The sequence below is a fragment of the Ursus maritimus genome, unplaced genomic scaffold (assembly GCF_017311325.1).
Source record: "Ursus maritimus isolate PB19 unplaced genomic scaffold, ASM1731132v1 scaffold_34, whole genome shotgun sequence".
NCBI classification, from domain to species: domain Eukaryota; kingdom Metazoa; phylum Chordata; class Mammalia; order Carnivora; family Ursidae; genus Ursus; species Ursus maritimus.
The window spans coordinates 26,910,009-26,930,383 of NW_024426008.1; the positions used below are offsets into that span (position 1 = coordinate 26,910,009).

The window sequence follows — 20,375 nt, forward strand, 5'->3', positions numbered from 1 at the left end:
TTCCTCACCCAGTTTCACCACTCAGCTGGGTGAAAAATGATCTGTTTGGGTTTATTTTAATTGCTCTGATCACTATTCTTTACAGAGGCATGTTGGCCAGCTGCCTGTCTTCCTCTGCGAATTTTCCGTTTGTTTTCTTGCCCATTGTTTTCTCTTGAGTTGATGGGCTTACTTAATGACTCATAGAAACTCTTGCAGCAGCCTGGTCATTAATATTTTTCCCTGTTAAATTGATTGCTTTTTTCTTAATCTTTCAATTGCCATTTCATGGTATTTACATTGCTTGTCTTTTCTTACAAAAATTACAATTTTCATGATTTACCTTATGGCCTGAGTTTTAGACCTTGTTATAGAAAGAGTATTCTCTGTTTTCTTATAATGGTTTTGTACGTTTGTTCCTTAGCCTTCGCTCTTTAATCCTTTGGGGATTTATTTCTGGGGACGGGGTAAGTTGAGCGTGTCGTAGAGGCTGTGCGCACGCCTCACCCAGCCCTCCTCAGCCGCGTGGTCTGGATGTGCGGCCCGTCACGTACTCACGTTTATCGGCCCCTCTTCTTTTCTTCCCTGATTCCCACAGATATGTCTGCCCTTTTCTTCTCAGCCCCATTGAGACAGGAAACTAAAGGGACCCCATGAGAGAAAAAGGTGGTTTTTTCCCTTTGCTTCTTTTCCGACTTTTATCTTGCTGGGACCTGCACCCCCACTCCACTCTGCACATGCCTTGCAATGCAGATGGTGTCTGTCCTCTTGTAAGGGACCAGGAGTCAGTGGATCTCTTCACTCAAGAGATCACATCTAAGGCAGGACCAGGTAAGAATACTGGAAGCCATCAATTGGGTATTCCAGGCCCCCTGGCTCCAAGGAATAACACCTGGGCCCTCGTCTTTGTTCTCACGGTTTCTGGATGCCTGAGGCGCGTGCACCAGCCCACCACCCTCAGTAAAAACCCCTCGGCCCCAAACAAAGACGAGACTCCCTCTTTTCCTTTTCACGTCTCCTGGATGCTCTGTCTCTTTCTTTCTGTAAGTTCAGTAAACTCTGCTCTCACCTCCTGCTGGCTCACGTTTGACTTCCATCCTTCGCACAGCCTAGGACTCTCTTGGCTGATCCTGCTGGAGCCCCTCCGGGTCCATGGACCCAGCGTGCGGCATCACCGTTTTCACTGCACCATGATTCCCATCAATAGAACATGGTCTGCACTGGTTCTTGTTTCCGTCTTCCAAAGAAATTTACTCGTGTTCTTCAGAATCTTCCTGTATGATTAAACTTTGGAATTAATTTTTCAAGTTCTGGGGGAAAAATCCTGTTGAGACTTCAGATGGCATCACAGTAAAATTGTAGATTGATTTGGGGGAGAATTGGCATGTGTTTAGCATTAAATCTTGCAGTCCAGAAATCATGACACATCTTTCCACAGATGCAGGTTTTCTTGTATTTATTTGTCCTTCATTAAAGGTTTTCTTCAATTTGATCTTGCCCGTTTCTTAAGCTTAATTCATGCTGTGTTTCCTACAATCATAAATGAGACAATGACCCCCTTAGATACCTGGCTTCTTTTGCGGGCCTTTGTCGAGAATCTGCTCTGTCTTGTCAGCCTTGTCTTTGTCATTCCACGTAACACACCTTCTTTTTAACCAGGGTGGAAGCTTTGACTTTTAATTGGTGGGTTTGATCGATTCATTATGATTACTGAGATGTTTGGACCCGTTGCCATTGTTTTGATTTCTGTTTTTCCCATGTCTCTTAGTTGTGCATTTCTGGTTTTCCCCTTCTTTCTCCTGGCTGGACCATCTTTATTTTTTTCCTCCTCTGTTCTCTAGCAGTTTAGAGGCCATTCATCCTATTCTTATTGTTTATGTGTTTTACAACCTTTTTACATGTTTGTAATTGTACATTGTTTTTGCTGCTGCAGATAATCAGTTCAGTGCTGCCTCCATAAAACACAGTAGCATTTCCCCAGCTCACACTTCCCCAGCTCCAGCCTGTTTTCTGTCTGCTCCAACCAGCTGAGTTGGGGTCTTCTGAGATGTAGCTTCCTGTCACTGTAAAAAAAATATTTAAACTTATGCATCAGTAATTATGAAGCACCAGGAGTACCTGTGACTTTTGTTGATTTGTTCCTTATTATTTTTCTCCTAGCCCACATCCTCCTGTTTTTTGTATTCATTGTTCTTCTGGAATAATTCTTTCAGGGAGTGTCTGTGGGTGGTTAACTTTCTGAGTCCTTGCTTTGTCCTCCCACCTGAATGCCAGTTTGGGTGGATCTAAGATTCCTGGCTCGATACTGCTCTTCTTCAGATTCCCGATGGTGGTGCTTGTCTTCTTGTACAGGGTGTGCAAGAGAACTTGCTCTGTGAGTAACCCGTGTCCCTTCCCCTCACTGGATGCTTGCAGCATGTTTCTCTCTGGGTCCTTTTGTCCTGAAACAGAGCTGCCATGTGTCCACAAGTGGGTCTTTTCATATTTCTTCTGTGAGCCTTGAAAATATAGACACTCCTGTTTCATCCAACACTGAACATTTTATTCTCTTTGTTCTTGAGTATTTCTTCTGTTTCTTTCTTTCCTTTTCCTGGAATTTGTATGAAGCAGGTACAGGAACCTTTGGACCCAAACTCCAAGACTTTACAGTTTCTTTTGTATGTCTGCCTTCTAGCCCCACTGGGATGTTTTCTGGGTCCTATTGTCCGGTTTCCATGGTTCTTTGTATATCTCTTGGGCCTACTGATTGAATTTTCTACGTATACCCTAAATCAATAGATTTTCTCTCTGCTGGTGAAAGCCAGATAGACATGCAATGGAAAAATCAAAATGTCATCCTTAATGGTAACCAAAATTTAAAAAAAAAAATGCTTTGGAATACATTGGAGAAGAAAAGCACGGGCTATATGTCATAAAGACCACAGAGTCTTACTAAAGGCAATAAATATCTAAAATGGAGACAACGCTCATAATTAGGGATAAAAAACTTAATAGCAAATATAAGTTCTTCTCAGGGTAATATGAAATCTCCATTAGAATCCAGTTTTTGAGGGGTGGAGGAACTTCACAACATGATTTTAAAGTTCTTAAGGAAAAATACACACAAGAGACATGGACTTGACACATGAGGTGTAACAGCATCGAGCTCAGGTAAAGGTCCACACAGAAAATAGAATTTAATATACCATGAAGTTGGCATGTCACTGCAGGAAGACGTGGATTGGTGGTACTGACATAAATAACAGTCTGTCTGGAGGCCAACTTTGTTAGCTCATGCCACGTCCCGTACAGACAAAAGAACTCCAAATAGGTTTAAAAGCCAAATGAAAAACACTAATTAAAACACGTAAAGAAGTGGGGTGCTTGGGTGGCTCAGTCGGTTAAGCATCTGACTCTTGGTTTTGGCTCAGGTCATGATCTCAGGGTCATGAGATCAAGCCCTGCTTTGGGCTCTGTGCCCAGTGGGGAGAATGTGCTTAAGGATTCTCTTTCTCCCTCTGCCCCTTCCTCCACTCACGCGCATGCATGCCCCCCCTCAATTAAATAAATAAAATTTTAAAAAAACATGTAAAGAAGTGTATGCATAGGTAAGTAAGAAATATTGTTAAATACAATTTAGGAGAATATCGTGAACTTCTTGAGCAACACAGCACCCTCCAGAGCCATACAGAATGTGACAGACATGTGATTACAGGAATCACTACAACATTCCTGCAGTAACAACTAGTGTCAGGTAAAATGTAGAAACCATCAAAAGAAAAATGATTGAATGGGAGATTATCATCCCATTAATCTACAATAAAAAGATAAGGAATATAATAGGAATCCGGGCCAAAGAAAGCAACAGTTAGCTAGCAGAAAAAGGAGTGAAAATGGCCAACACATGTGAGAAAAATCGCATATCCTTATAGATATCAGGGAAATGCAAATTAAAAAGAAAGTGAAGTACTTTTGCCCATGATAGTCAAAGATTCAGAGATCAGTGCTATACGGTGTTAGGAAGGATAGAAATAAGCTTGCTTAGACATTGATGGTAAGAGGGCAAATTGTTGCAGACCTTGGGGCCATGATCAAGTCTGTGACGCTAGTAGTCACACTCACCTAGCACTCTCGTGTGGTGGTGGTGGTAATCGTAGGACTCCCTGGAGTTCGTCATGGTCTTTGTGTAACTCTGGGATGGCAGTGGTGGCTGTATTCACACAACTCTGTCAGCAGTGGGGGTAATGACATGGCTGGTGAGGGTGGCGGTAGCTACATAACTCTGAGAAGTCAGTTTACACACAACTGCAGAGGTGGTGGTGGTAGTTACGTAAGTGTGCCAGTCATGGTGCTCACAGAATTCCATATGTTGGTGGTGATACATATGTAACTGTGATGGTGTTGGTGGTGTTCACATAATTCTATGACTTTGTGGTGTCCATACAACTTTGGTGGTGGTGGAGGTATGCACATTTGCCATGGTGTTGACATAATCGTGTAGTGCAGTGGCAGTATCATAACTGCAACATTGATGGTGGTGGTGTTCATGGTATTCCCTATTGTGTGGTGGTATCCACATAACTGTGAAGTTTGTCATGGTAGTCACACCTGCTGTGGCGGTCATGATATTCCATACCTGCGATGGTAGGTTGGTGATGACATTCAGATGTCACTGTGGTGTTGGTCATAGTAGTCACACAACTCTATGGTCATGTTGGTCATGGTATCTCCATAACCCTGCAGGGTTGGTCATGGTAGTCACACAACTCTGTGGTTGTGGTGTCTCCATAGCCCTGCGGTGTTGGTCATGGTGTCTCTATAACCCTGTGGTGTTGGTCATGGTAGTCACACAACTCTATGGTCATGTTGGTCATGGTGTCTCCATAACCCTGTGGTGTTGGTCATGGTGTCTCCATAACTGTATTTTGTTGGTCATAGTAGTCACACCACTCTATGGTCATGTTGATGGTAGTATTCCCATAATTTCATTGTTGGCTTCTATTCATATAGCTCTATGAGTTGGTCATGGATCCACATAGCCCTGTCATGGTGCTGGTGTTTGTGTGCACATCATCTTCAAATGTGGTAGTTTCATTTCTGTGACTCTATAATGCTGTTGCTGGTGTTGTTCTGGTGACTCTGTGAGGTTGGTCATGATATTCACATACCATCATGATAGTGGTGGAGGTGGTAGTCAAATAACCATGTGACTGTGGTCTTGTATTCCCATGACCTTGTGATGTTGGTGGAGGTTGTGTTCATATGGTCTGTGAAGCTCATCATGGTGTTCCTACCACCCTGCAGCATTTGTCATGGCATTGGCAAGACTGAACAAAATTGATGGTGCTAGTCATGTATCTTGTGACAGTGCTGATAGTATAATTCAGACAACCCTGTGACATCGTCATGGTGTCTACAGAACTCTGTGACGATGGTGGTGTTGGCATTAGTACATCACTGCAAGGTGGTGGTAATTCATGTAAATCTGTGACTCTGGTCAGGAGAGTCACATAACTCTCCTGGTTGGTGGTCATGGTATTCACAAGGCTCTGCAACAGTGGTGGTGGCAGGGACGATGGTTGTGGTGTTCATGTGTCTCTGTGATGGCCATGTGGTGGTATTGCCCTAGCTCTGCCATGGTGCTTGTGGTATTCTGGTAACTCCACATAGCCATAGTCGTGATCTTCACATAGCTCTGAGATGGTGTTGAATGTGCTAATCCTATTACTCTGCAAAGTCATTCATGGTCTTCACAGAACTCAGAAATGGTGGTCATGGTGTTCACACAATTTTTCAGGGCTGGTGTGGCCTTCACATAACCCTCTGTTGGTGGTCATGGTATCCACATAACTGTGAGGCTGTTGGTTGTAGTCACATAACTCTGATGTCAGTGACAGTATTCACAGATCTCTTCAATTACTTTGATCATCTTCCCATGAATCTGAGATGCTCTTGGTGGTGTGTTCAAATAACTACAGTGGTGCTTGTGGCATATTTGTGGTGTTGGGTATTTGTTGACTTAACTCTACAGTGGTGGTGCTATATTTACATAACTGCAATGGTGGTGCAGGGATATGTATATTGATGCACAGCCAGGAATGTTATCCATAAAACTCTGTGATGATCATCATGGTATTCATGTAACTCTGCAATGTTAGTGGATCTGGTATTCGCGTAGCTCTGCAACTTTAGTCGTTGTAGCACACAACTATGAGACTGGATGCGGCATTCAGATAATTCTGTGATGGCTGGCATCATGGTACTTAAATATCACTGCTGTGTTGCTGGTGGTATTCACATAACTATGACGGTGTCCACAGTATTCCCATTTCTCTGTGATGGTGGTGGTTGTGTTCACATAACTACAATACTGGTTGCAGTAGTCAACAGCTCTCTGATGGGTGGCACCATATTCAAATATCTGCAGTGGTTCTTGTCATAGGTATACATCTGTGATGGTGGTTGTGGGTATCCCCATAAGTCTGCAGTTGTGGATGTGAAATTGCATAACTCTGCAGTGGTGGGAGTGATGTGTTCACACATCTTTGAGAGGTAGTGGTGGTGTTGTTGACACCATTCTGCCACCTTGGTCATACTAATTACTTCACTTTGTAACACTGTGGTGGTGGTATCCACATAGCTCTGGGACACTGTTGTGATGTCCCCATGCTGTGACAGTGACAGATATGGTGATCCCATCACTATGCAAAGTGGGTTAAGGTCTTCACATATCTGAGAGACAGTGGTAGTGGTATTCACGTACCCCTGCCATGGTGGTTATGGCATCCACACAACCATAATAGCAGTGGCACCTCCCCCCACAACACTGTGCACCATTGTTCCTACTTCTCACAGGACTCATGGCATCACTGTGGATGATCAGTGGAATCATTCATGGAACTCTGTGATGGTGGATGTGGGATTTGGGTAACCATGTGACATTGGTGGTGCTAAGAGTGGTAAAGTCCTGTGACGTTCATCCTAGTAGACACAGAAGTCTGTGATGTTGGTCACTGTAATCACAAGACTCTGCAGTGTCGGCGGTCATCTGATTTGTGTATCTCTGCAATGTTGTTCATTGTATCCACATGACTGTGGTGGTGGTGGTATTCCAGCAACTGTGTAATGTGGTGGTGGTGATGTCACAGAGCTGCACGAGGGCTGGAGGAATAGTCACATTGTATGGGTTATAGAGGCTTCAGTTCAGAGAAATTTAAAGTATTGCTTAAAGTTACATAACAAGATATGACAGAGTCAGGCTCCAATTCAGGTTTTCTGAATAATTCAAATGCAGTCTTTTCTGTATTACACCACAAGGCCTCTTCCTGCAAAGTCTAAATTTAAAGGCATTGGTATAAAACATCTGTCCTTCAAACTCCCAAGGGCTTTGGCACACAAATATTGTATCTCTACCATTCTAGTTGTTTATCTACAGCTCTCGTTATGTCCATATATTTACATACGCACACACACTTACATGTGTGAAATGGATTAAAGATTTAGCTACAAATTTAGATGTGTAAATTGAAACTTCTGAAAGTTTGTGTTACATAATGCAGAAGAGGGCTTTCTGGTAAACCAAAATAAAGCAACTATGAGGGTAGTGGAAATATAGTTTGTTGACAGAACCCAAAACATATTTTTAAATAACATAGTTTAATATTGGTCAAAATGTTGGTATTACAGTGTTTTCATTCTTTCTTTAGAAATTATAAACCTTTAGACCATTGTAAAGGACTAGAAATATGATGTTGGGATGCTGGGATGGTTACATGCAGGTACGTTTTTAAGCAATAATTGAATTATGCACTTAAGATTTCTGCACTTTATGGTACATGTTATACCCTCAAAAAAAGTTTTTAAAAATGTACTTCTGAATAAAATGCAAATACTCATGGATCTCAGAAGAGTCAAGTCTAGTGCCAAGGCAGGCACTGAGGACACTTCCTCATAGGTGTGAGGTATTGCTTTTACAGAAAAAGAACAAAGCCTCACGATGTACATAAAGTTAAAATGTGACTTAAGAAACGTGTGTGGCTTCCAGGAATGCCCTTGATGCAGTTAGAAACTGTCTCTTCATCTCGGTACCCAGAGCTCATGATTTACGTTTTTTTCCCCTTGCAGTACTTGGGGTGCATTGAAGTTCTCCGCTCAATGAGGTCTCTTGACTTCAGTACAAGAACACAGATTACCAGGTAAGCCCTCTTGAACACGGACTCCTGTGATTTTACTTCGGAAAGGAATGGTTTTGGAGTTAGGAGCCTAGAGATTTCCAGAGAGAAGTTCTGCCCCTTGAGTGCTGGTGACGGTGACAGGGAGTCAGAGCCCAGTGTAGTCAGGATTTCCACGTGTCTGTCCACGTTTGTGATGTGTATCTCTGACACAACATCCTTGGGAACACTCCCTGCTTCCAAGCTCTCTTTATAATGAAGCTGCAGACACATGTAGTACTTGTGATTGTTTCTTTATACGCGAAACTCTAATACCTGATTGGTATTTCAAAATGTACTGAACCGTGCTATTTCTAAAGAGAAAATGAAGGTGTCGGGAGAGAGATGCACAGAGAATAAAATGCATGGATCACAGGCATAGATATTCATGGTGGTAGTAATTTAGAAAGCAACCAGTTGTTGAAGGCGTCAGTGATTCTGAATAGGAATACACCTGCTCCTCTACCATCAACTAGATGCTAAACTCCTTGAGGGCCAGTTCTGCAGTTAAGCATTGTTTTTAATAAAATCATAGCCTTTAAAGCTTATACCTTTAGAAAAAAGCCGGTATCAGGTCACCTGGAAGAGAACTGGAAAGCTAGGAAGGGTTCATGAAATAGCTCTTTTCTGTGGGCCATGAGGTTCCCTTGCTTTGGCATTTGTGGAATTATTTGGTCTAAATAGTGACCTCAGAAAATGCCTCACACTTAATGGCATTCAAAGCAGTCTGTTGTATGTCTTTAGGTTAGCAAGCCAAAGTCTGATGATCGAACTTTAGAAAGCAATTATTTGTAGTAATTAGGTGCTAAATAATGTACACACTTTAACTGTGGTAAACACCGCAATGGTATATCTTCCTCACTGAAGACATTTGTGTTCAGAAGGAACGATGTTTCTCTTCTCTCTGAAGCGACTCCAGGCACATATGGTGGGAATGCACCAATGTTATCATCCGCATTAAGGGAAGAATCCATCTCCACTGATTTGTACAAAATGGTTTTTGGAAGTTGCCAAGGCAAAGGAACGGTGTTCTGAACCAAGAGCTTTCCAGAGAGAAGTGGAAAGGTTTACGTAGCCAGTCGTTTGTCCTAGGCATGAAGTTGCAGGTGCACGGTGGTGCTGGTGGGCAGGGCGCTGGGCCCCGTGTCTGGGAATATGGGGACCTCACGACTGTTACCTTCTCGTATGTGCTGGTGGTTTTGTTAAAGAGAATTGTCGGCCATTTTGGCTGAATTCCCTTAATAGCTCCTGTCACTCCTGAGAGAGTTTCATTTCATTTAAATTCTTCTGATGTATCGATTGAATGTTTAATGCCAGCTGTGCACGTGCTGGCCCGCCATGGACTGTTCTGCTTTGCTGGGCCCGTGCCTGTGGGGAGAAAGATGCATACACAAATGATAGAGGAGTGCGTGCGGGACACGCCTGGGGAGCCATGGTGGGCAGGGGGTGCGAACAATTCCGGTGCTCCCTTGATATCAGGGTCCCAGCACTCTTGGGGGCAGAAGTAGTGGTAACATTGTAGAAGGAAGGTGTGGACACATACCAGTGGATTTGGAGGTCTGGGTGTCCGTCCCCCTCCATTTAGGCTCTGGCAAAGGCAGGCAGCGTGATGAGCTGCAGGGGAGCGCCATTCATGGACTCAGGAAACTCGGTGTTGACTTCTGGCTTTATTAGGCTCTTTGAAAACTGTGTGTGCTTGTCTCTGCGACACTCTTTCCTCCTTGCCTTGTTTAGATCACGTGACACGGTCCTTATTTTAGGTAATAGCTGGGAACCACTCGTAGGAAACCATCTGACAAATCAATGTCAGAAAGCAGCCTTTGGCTCGAGGAGAATGCCCAGACTGTAGGTGGGGCGTGTGGCGGAGCTGCTGAGGCCGCTGTGGTCTCTGAGCGCCAACTGAGCCCAGACTGCACTTACTCTTTATACTGAAGGCTGCCGGGAAGTGGGATGTGGGTATATTAAATGCGATTACGTTACAGTAAACAGGCTCTGGGAAGACGTGTTTCCAAAGGCTCCCCAGCCATAAGTTCATAAAAGTACATATATTTCTGGAAGCAGGTAACTAGCCCCTACTCATCTGTTAGACGGTTTCAAGTTGTAGATGTTAGTGTCTTTGGGAGGCCAGCCACGTGTCCTTCCGTGGGGGTCAGTTTAGTGTTGTGCTGTTCTTGGGTCTGAGCTTAGGTTGAGTGCCACTCTTTCCATAGAGCCACCTGTGGATTACTGAGCGCTTACTAGTAGATAACTTACAACCACCCGGTGACTATACACTCAGTTGCAGTGATGGCAGTTAATCACCTTGCACCACTAACACTTCGGGCAGAGCAGCTTGGGGGCTGCCCACAAGTGGAGGGACATCCTGTGTGTGGGGCCTACTCTGCCATTTCCCACCTGTGTAAGCTTGGCCTCAGCTTGCACACCTGTGAACAGGATGCAAAGATAATGCCCACTTCAGAGGTTGTTGTGGGAGATCTGATGCCCACGAGGCGGGGCCTGCGAAGTGTGCTGCACAGCCCCAGGGGGGCATGAGGGAGGGTCTCCAGCTGGCGTCACCGTGGGGGATTGGCAGGGGGTTGGGGGGAGAGTCCCAAGCAGGGAGGACCAAGCTGGGTTTTCAAACAAGGTGACGGTGGCCAACAGTGTTCCCAAGAGTGGCCTGCCTGGCTTGAGCCGAGTGTCAGATGACCGTCCGAGTGGGCCACACTGTGTGCCTCCCTGAGACATCTTCTCTCCAGACTGCTCTCCTCTGTCTCGGGAGGTGGGGGTTGGGGGTTGAACTGTATTATGGAGGGACGAGCCAAGTCAGACAGGCGTGGGGGACGCCCTGGGGGAGAACGTGCTCTCTGCCCGTCGGCCCCTGCCCTGTGCACAGTGATGGGAAGCTTTCCATGTGCCTTTGGTCGCTGGACCAGTGTGTCTTTCCTTCTTCCCTCTGATTTCCTCATCTGCTCATTTTTATGTTATTTATCATGTTAAACTGTATCTATTATTGGAAGTCATCTTAAGCCATTTTTAGGACACAGAAGGCTATAAATATATACACAGTTAAGCCCGGAGTTTTCACGCGAGGTGGTCCTTCTCCAGCCATCAGTGCAAACATCTGACATATGTTGTTGGCTCTAAATGACCCCAGCTGACCCCCTGCAATGCCTGGACTCGCCAGAGGATGGTCACAGACAGGCAGACTCGGCCACGTGCGACTCTGCCACTCTTCCGGTGAGCTCACGTGGATGATCGACACATTGTCCAGCTCCTAAAATAAACTCATTCTTCCAAATTGTAGAGTCAGCAGTGGAATCTAGTTTCGTTATTTTTATTTCCCTTATGTTAGGAGCTGCTGTAGTTTCAGTGGGCCCCAAAGACCCTGGTTAGGCCTGGACCTTCTCCAGCTCTGCCGCGTGCCACCTGGCGCACACACCCAACGTTCCGCTCCAGAATCACTGTGTCTGGAAAACTCTCCAGAAACATGTATAAAGTCCCTTTAGTGTCAAAATCAAAATCAAAACCTGGGTAATGAAAACACCTCTCTTTTGGGAAGGTGTTTCCCTTTTGCTCTCCTCCAGCATACGAGATGGGGCTCAGGAGATGTTCACGGTCTGTCAGGGTGCTGGAGTCCATTGCTGCCTGGCCACACGCTCCTCCCGTCATCAGCACGCGGCAGAGGGTAGTGAAAGCGGGACTGGCCATCAGTCTGCCGGTGGGAATGCTGTGATGTTGCCATCTTTTCTGTCTGATGTTTCACATGCAAACTGTGGTTGGGAGGTTGTGACCACATGGTTTGGTCTGAATGTGCTGGGCAGTCCGTTGGTGGCTGCAGGGGCTCGAGTTTGAACAGAGCAGCGAGCTCACGCTGGTGACATGATAACGGGGGGCAGAGGCCCCAGGGACCTGGGGCTCTGATCATGGAGGCTTGTGATAGCGGAGGATGCCGCCTGGCTTGCAGAGTGGTCTCTCTCTCGCCTGCCCTGTGCATGGGGGCTCATCAGCAGCCCAAAAGGCAAGCCAGATGCCTGCTGCATGGCCTCAAGATTCTGTCCACATCCTCTTCCCCAACTTGACCTGGGAGGCCGGGCAATGCTGGCTGCTCCAGGCACTTCTGGCTCCAGCGTTCTCTACCTGCCCTCAAAAACAAAGTCCAGGGTAAAAACCGCCCCCTGTCGTCTGTCATCCGTGTGCATGAGGGCCTTCCTGAGGCTGCACATGCCCTGTCGGACTCCTGCAAGAGAGGGGCCTTCCCACCCACACTGCTTGCCCCCGAGCCTGTCCCATCATGCCTCTGATGTGGCTGCGTGGCTCTTCGGCTGTGCCGTTTCTTCACAAGCTCGTTCAGGGATCGGAGCGAGCATACTGTGTGGTGTGGGGCAATGCCGTGCCTCCTAACGTCGTATCAGGCTCTGAGCAGCTGCTGTGGCTGGAGATGGACGCAGAGGAAGGCACAGGGCTGCAGGCCTCCGGGGGAGCCACCTGTGGTCCAGGGACGGATGCTCTGATTGCATCACCCCACCCAGTAGAATGACGGAGACACCGAGGCGGTGGGCTCTGGATGTCTGCTCAGGTCTGACAACGGTGGTGTGATCACCACATGCCGCACCGAGTGGGTGGGACTCGCTTCTGTTGCTTTCTCACTTTGCAAACCCAGAGGAAGTAATTCGGAAGGTCCTGTATTTGAAAATCCACGCTATCTGTGGTGTTAAATCTGTGCGTTTACACGTGGTGCATGACACAGCAAGCAAGCCTGGCTTTTGCTCGGGCGCCTGGGTGCAGCCTCGTCTTCCCAGTTAGAACACTCGATGATGGTACTACCGGTTCCTTTCTCACTACAGAATAAACACCTCTAATGTCGACTCAAGTTCAGCATGCCGGAAGAGGAGCAAGTCTGTAGCGCTCTTCCCCGGGGCGGGTTGACTGTCAGAAATAGAAAGGCGACGGCGGGTGCGAATAGTCTGCCCACCCGTCCCTGCGTATTCGGGGAACGCAGAGCTGCTCCCTTGTGACTTTAGCCTTACCGCTTCATGCTAAATTTACTTGTTCCAAACACGTTACACGTTTCACGGCCGAGCCTCTGGCAGCCCTGTACCCCGCGGGGCGAGGCCTGGCAGAGAGGAAGCTAGTTTTTTCCCGGTTTAGAAGGCTCTCTGACAACACCCGCTCCCTGCGTGTAAGCTCACCCGGGCTCTGGAGTACAGCCGAGTCCTCCTCCGTCAGCACCCAGGATAACTTTGTGCCCCTGTCTCCTGCATCAGCATCTGCTTGTGACAATGTGCTGGGCACAGCTGCCCAGCAGGCCACACCCCAGGAGAGGCCTGGAGTCACAAGGCAGTCCGACAGGTATTCAGTGCAAGCGTGCACAAATACCACAGACACTCAGGAGAGCGTCCCCAGGGCCTGAAGAAGTCTGGGAAGGCTTCCTGGAGGAGGGAACATTTTAAGCCAGTAGATTCTTCCCCCAACTACATGTCAGATCCAAAGGAAGTATAGCACAGAGGCCATTGCTTTCACAGGGCTGGGCTCTGAAGCCTGACTACAGGGGCATCTGGGGCGTGGGAGGTTACTCCTGAACACACTGCAGCTGGTTCCACAAGGGGTTCCGTCCATCTGACTCTGCAGTGATCCCAGTGCGTGCTGCAGGGTGGGGGCTGAACCAGACATGCAGGGAACACAGGGGCAGTCTGTACCCATCTGAGGTCCCGCCTAGAGCTGGCTGCTATTAGGACACCAGGAGAGCCCCGGGGCAAAGGGACGTAGGGTCTACTTTCCTACAGGACTCACTTGTGAGTTCAGTCTCTGCATTCATTATGCTAATGGATTCATTCGCTTGGTGAGCATTAAGAGACATTACTTCTGGAAACATCCGGCATAGGCCGTGCACAGTGAAGATGCCCAAGATGGTTCCCTTGACCAGACCCGCACACAGTCGTGCCTTCTTCTGTGCTCTGAGCAGACCCTGAGACTCGGTGTGGGGAGTTATTTTGGAGGGTGTTGTAGGGAGGCTGGTAGGAGCAGGGAAGGGGGTCACTGACAGAGGTCCCATCACTGGCCAGCCTCATTCTCCCACCGTGGGATAGGGATGCTGGCACATTTGCCCACCGACTGCCTCCCACTAAGTTAAGTGAAATTGAGGATTGTCGTGGGCAGAGGACAGAGGCCCACAACTTGGGGGCACCCCGACCGGGCTGAGGACGCCACAGGAGCATCCATCAGAGTGGCCTGTGCCAGAGTGGGCCCCTGAGGCAGCAGGATGGGATCACCATGGACCCCAAAATGGGCTCGGAGCATCAAGATGACGGTTCCTGGCCTGTCCATCTAAATCAGACTTTTCGGTTGTGGCCCCTCTGAACAGCTGTCCTGGTGCTGACCCCGCCTAGCAGAACCCTACATATAGCGGAGGAGGCTCCTAATCCAGTGGGCAAGTCAAGGGACCCTTGGGCACCAGCCGAGCACCGCCTCCCAGCCGCTTGCTACCTCTCTGGACTCGGGTTCCTCTCTCCAACTTTCTGTGCAATTTAACACTGATAATATAGGTATTGTAATTATAATTGATAAATGATTAGTTGGTAATATTATCTGCTGGTTGATATTATTAATAATTATCAATATCAATTCGATACAGGGTATTTTTTCTAGCTGAAGAAAGACCATAATTTACTACTGAAAAGGGTAAATTATTTAGTAATGTGGCTTTACTTCCACTTGAAACAATATTGTCTAGTATTTCCTTATGTGTTCCTGCTTTGCCCGCTGCTAATAATAATTGAACGTAATACTAGTCATGGCTCTTGTACTGAATACTAACTGCATTCCGTGCTTTGGGCTGAGTGCATCATTCATTCATTCAACAAACATGTGTCAATCATATGCCATGTCCAGCTGCTGCTTGGATATTGAGAATAAAGCGCGGGGGAAGAGCTCGCCTTCACCACACGACCTTGCCGTTTTTGTCAATGGAAAGGTGAGTACGGTCAGATGTCTGCGAGTGATCTCAGAGAGTGGCGTCCGCATGCAGGGCTGTGTGCTCCCAGATGTGAGGAAGCGGGATGGGAGACTGAGTCTCGCAGACTGAGACCGTGCAAGCTGGGAAGTGTCCATGGAGATCAGAGCCAGAGTGCCGTCAGCAGTGCCCCCAGCAGTGACGCAGCCCCGTCGAGGGCTGGGGACAGGTGTGTCCTTTGGGAAGCACACGCCCAGCCAAGCCGCCGAGGTGCCGCTGGGAGAGGGGACGTGCTGCAGCTCGCGAATGCCCCTCCTGGCTGCCGCAGAATGATGGCCTGAGCAGGCTCAGAGGGAAGGAACCAGAGCGCAAGGTCTGTGGGAGGCCCTCAAGGTCGGTGAGCGTGAGGGTCTGTTTGGAGACAGCATGGACTTGCAAATAGGGCTCTGCCCCTGATCCACTTCCTCAGCTCATCCTGGGGCTGTTCATCCTGGGCTTCAGCAACTCTCATTAACTTTCTCCAAATAACAGGAGGAAATGTAATAAAAGTGTTAACAAAAAATTTCATGTGGATGGTTTAGAGAAACAAGTGAGGGACAGCATGGGATGCAGTGGGGTGGGGTGAGACAGGGTGCAGGGACAGAGGAGGTGAGGAAGGGCGAGCTGGGGGGTGGACTGGGGTGGGCTAGGAGAGGTGGACAGAGAGCCATGCAATCGTCTCCAGGAGGTCCTGGGGACAGGTGTCTTCCCCTTCTTGCCCTGAACACCTGCGTGAATGAGTCTGGTTCTCGCTTTCTCCCCACCTGGACAATCCAGACATCCTTCTACTTCCGTGTGTCCCCTTTCCTCTCATGCTTGGCTAACAGCATGTCAGGCCAGACCTGCGGTCCTAACGCTCTGGTAAGCTGGCTACAGAGCGCAGGCCCATGGTCAGCAGCAGTCACCGCCTGCGGGCATGAGCACATCCAGCCAGGGTCCTGGCTCCTTGCCAGGAGGGTCGGGGTCAGCTGGGCCGGCAGGGACAGGCGCGGGCAGCCACTGGGCTGCACAGGAGAGCCAGGCTCTCACAGGATGTGTGGCAAGGAAGGGCAGGTGGCTGGGGTGAGCCCAGGTGTCATTGAAATGAGGAGAAAGGGTTAGAAACGGTGTCTACGAGTGTTAGCAAAGCAGGTTGAGGACTTTGCAGAGACTCACGTGCAAGCCTCAGGATTTGTTTTGTTGTTAGCTTACCTCCTTAGCAGCCTACTAAGCTGGCTCCTGATAGAACTTTCTGCGTGGTAGACATGTCACACTTTGCATGTTGAGAATGCAGGAGCTTTCTTAATGGCTGTGGTGCCCTCCTGTGGGATTCTCTCACAGTGGGTCGGGCTAAAACCTGGGTGCAGGTGACGCTGCTAAGATCTCTGGGTGAAGGGAGCAGGCATGGAGGACCTTTCTGTGTTTTCTCTACCATAGTGCACCAGAAGGAGGGGACCCCCACCTGACCTGGGCTCCCCTGGTGTCTGGATTCCTTCCAGAACCCAGCAGGCTGGGCAGAGGGGCCATAGGGATGGTCTGTGTTCTGTCAGCGCTCCGACGCTGGGGCGTTGGGCTCCAAAGATCTGATGCACAGGCATGGATCATCTTATTTTCTAGAGCAGTGGTTCTCAAACTCAGGCATATACTGAAATCACAGTCTGGAGTGGGGGCCGAGAATTTGCATTTGCAACAAGTCTTCAGGGGATGCTACCGCTCCCAGTCCAGGTACCACCCTTGGAGACGCAGTGCTCCAGAGTTCTATCTTTAACTTCTGAACCATTTGCAACTCCCATCTATGAAACCACAGCTTTGAAAATGAGTCCATTTATTTTTTTTTCAAGTGATCCCACTCATCCAGAAATTTTAAAAATGGAGAGCATAGTTGACTTAGTGGCTTAGCATGGTTTAAATAGAATCCATGAGATGAGTATATGGCATTCACTCTACACTCTCCTTAAGGACCATCTGGCTTGGTGTATATTTATAATCCTCATGCCAGAAGCACATTTGTGTCAGGATGTACCTCTTTGATTGCTCCTTTTCTGTCTCCTTCTCTGAGTTCAGTTGCCCCCCAAATATATCCTTCCATAAAGACCTCCTTGCCTTGTAGAGAACAGTCTAGCATTATACGTTCTGGGCTTCTGTGTGCGCTGAACCACTTTCCAGATGTGTGCAAGTGACTTAAATTCTCTGCGTCTCTGTTTCTCCATCTTTAAAATGGGAATCATTACAGTACCTCCTTCAGAGGGTCAAGAAATAATTGAGTTAATATCTGAAAAGCACTTAACGTGTTGTCTAGTGCATGGAAGAGCTCGAGACATGTTTGCGGATATCGACATGTTTGTCGATATCGACATTTTCACGTTCATGATATTCTGTTCAGGTTGGCCATGTCATTGTCCTAAATAATCCAGGTGCGTAAGCCACGGATCTGTGTCCACATCCCTGAATCTTCTGAGTCCTGTACTAGAGCAGCTGAACAGATCTGTGTCTTCTTGGGCACAGCTACCAGGACCCGAGCATTGGATCTCTGCTCCTGTTCTCACCTCCCACCACCTCACCTCCAGTACCACCGTCCGGCTCAGCTCACATCTCCTGGAGTACTTGTCGTAACTACAACCCACACCTTTTCCCAGAGTAGAAACCAGGACTGTTCTACCTTATCTTTCTCCCTTGTTCCAACGCTAGTGTTTGTTGGTTCTCCCTGGGCAGCCTCTCTAGTACTTCCTTCTGCTCTCTCCTTCAATCCCCTGGGCACCTGCTCATGGATTAGTGTCCCTGAGACATATTACTCCCCATTAACCTTCCTTGTTTATACATTACCTGCAGAATACAATGAAACATTCTTAATTTAGCAGTCGGTGTTCTCCTTGACCCGCCCCAGCTACCTTTCTAAATATATATCTCATGATGCCCCATTAGGCTTCCTTTGTACAACCATGCTGACCTGCTATCGCCTCATTCTCCTGGTGCATGGTGAATGCCTCAAGGCCAAACATTCAGCAACAGAAGTGTCCACTTTTGCCCTGAGCTATAAGACCACATTGTTTGAATTGCTCTTACCTCATTGGACGTTGGACATTGAGGCTTTTACCTCATTGGACGTTGTAGTAGACTTCTGAAGACATAGATCGTATTTCATCTGCTCTAAAATATCATTTCCTGTAAAAAAAAACCCACAAAAACCTCATTATTTTATAACCACTAAAAGAAAAGCACTGCCTATTAAAATATGACATAATGCTCTCAGATCACCAGAATCAATTTATATGTGTATATATACTGAAAAAGCTATTTTGTGTTTTTGAAGGCCCAGATTTATATCATTGTAACTCTTGTACATCTGTTAAAAAGGAAAATATAAGCAATATGAAAAAGGTATCCCTAAAACTTTTTTCCAACTCAGAGCCTGAATATCATGAACCATTTCTTTTTTTTTAATTTTTCTTTTTATTATATTATGTTAGTCACCATACAGTACATCCCTGGTTTCTGATGTAAAGTTCGATGATTCATTAGTTGCGTATAACACCCAGTGCACCATGCAATACGTGCCCTCCTTACTACCCATCACCAGTCTATCCCATTCCCCTACCCCCCCGCCCCTCTGAAGCCCTCAGTTTGTTTCTCAGAGTCCATAGTCTCTCATGCTTATGAACCATTTCTTGAGTCAGAATCATTGCTGTGTTTTCTCTAAGTTTTATTGTTCTTTAGGCCATTTCAAGAGCATTGGAAATCAATGAAATTGGAATCAGAAAAAGAATAGAGAATATATTCTAAACCAAAAGGTGTTTTTTTAAAAAAAACACTAAAATTGATAAACTATTAGATCAATCATGGAAAGGGAGAAAATTTGGATCACGAAAAACAGGAATGAAGGAGGGGACATTATCATAGATACTACAGACACTGGAGGATAATAACAGAATATCATGAATGACTTTATGCCAATAAATTGAATAACTCAGATGAAATGGACAAATTCCTTGAAAGTTAGAACTACCAGAATGGCTTAAGGAAAACAATAACCTGAATAGACTTATATCTATTAAAGAAATTAAATTCATCATAAAAACAAACAAACAAAACTTCCCAAGGAGAAAGCTCTAGAGCCACATGTTTCTGCTAGTAGAATCCATCAAACATTTAGGATGAAACAACACCTGTTCTTCACAGTCTTTTCCCGAAAATAGAAGGGAACATGTTCATTCTATGAGGTCAGCATTATCTGATACCAAAACCAGACAAAGGCATTAAAAGAAAATAACAACAAAAAAAACCCCCCTTGTAAACCTCTGAGAAACAAACTGAGGCCTTCGGAGGGGAGGGGGGTGGGGGACTGGGATAGGCTGGTGATGGGTAGTAAGGAGGGCACGTATTGCATGGTGCACTGGGTGTTAAACGCAACTAATGAATCATCGAGCTTTACATAAAAAACCAGGGATGTACTGTATGGTGACTAACATAATATAATAAAAAAAATATATAAAAAAAAAAAACACCTTGTGAAATAGACACAGAGCCCTAACAACATGGTAGCAAATTGGATCCAGCAGTTTATCAAAAAGATAATACTACATCATATACTGGAGGGGTTACCCAAAGATTGTAAGGTTGGCTCAGCATTAACAATTTAATCAATGTCATTCCCCATATCAGCAGACTAAAAAAGAAAAAAATATATGAAAATCTTAATATATAAAGAAAAGGTTTTGACAAAATTCAATATACATTTATGATAAAAATTCTCAATACACTAAGAATAGAAGGACACCCTCTTAATTTGATAACAGGACATCCACATAAACCCTACAGCCAACATCATTGTTAGGAGCTTTTATTTAACACTGTACTAGAGATCTTTGAGTGATAAGACAAGAAAAATGTAAAAAGCCATACAAATTGGACAGGAACAAATGAAATGGTCTCTATTTACATATGACATGGCCATCTATACAGAAAATCCTCAAGAATCTACATAAAAGCTTCTAGAACTAATAAGTGAGTTTAGCAAGGTCGCAGAAATCAACTGCAAAATGAAATTACATATACAATAGCATAAAAACATGAATTAGTGTTAATTTTAACAAAATGTGAGATTTATATGCAACAAACTACTAAACATTGATGAGAGAAGATCTAAATTGAGATATATATACATATATATACACACACACACACAAATACATATACATATACATATATACACACACATATATATGCATATATATACACACACACACACACACACACACATA

At 46.1% G+C, this 20,375-nt stretch overlaps 1 protein-coding gene across 2 annotated transcripts in view; it reads left to right on the plus strand.

Moving 5' to 3' along the window:
- Positions 1 to 20,375, plus strand: part of SHC3 (SHC adaptor protein 3) — a 102,908-nt gene that overhangs the window by 18,276 nt on the left and 64,257 nt on the right. For both annotated transcript variants that reach the window (XM_040620347.1, XM_040620348.1), the window contains exon 2: positions 8,083 to 8,153. In XM_040620347.1, coding sequence (XP_040476281.1) covers positions 8,083 to 8,153 — 71 coding nt within the window. The remainder of the gene's footprint in view (positions 1 to 8,082; positions 8,154 to 20,375) is intronic.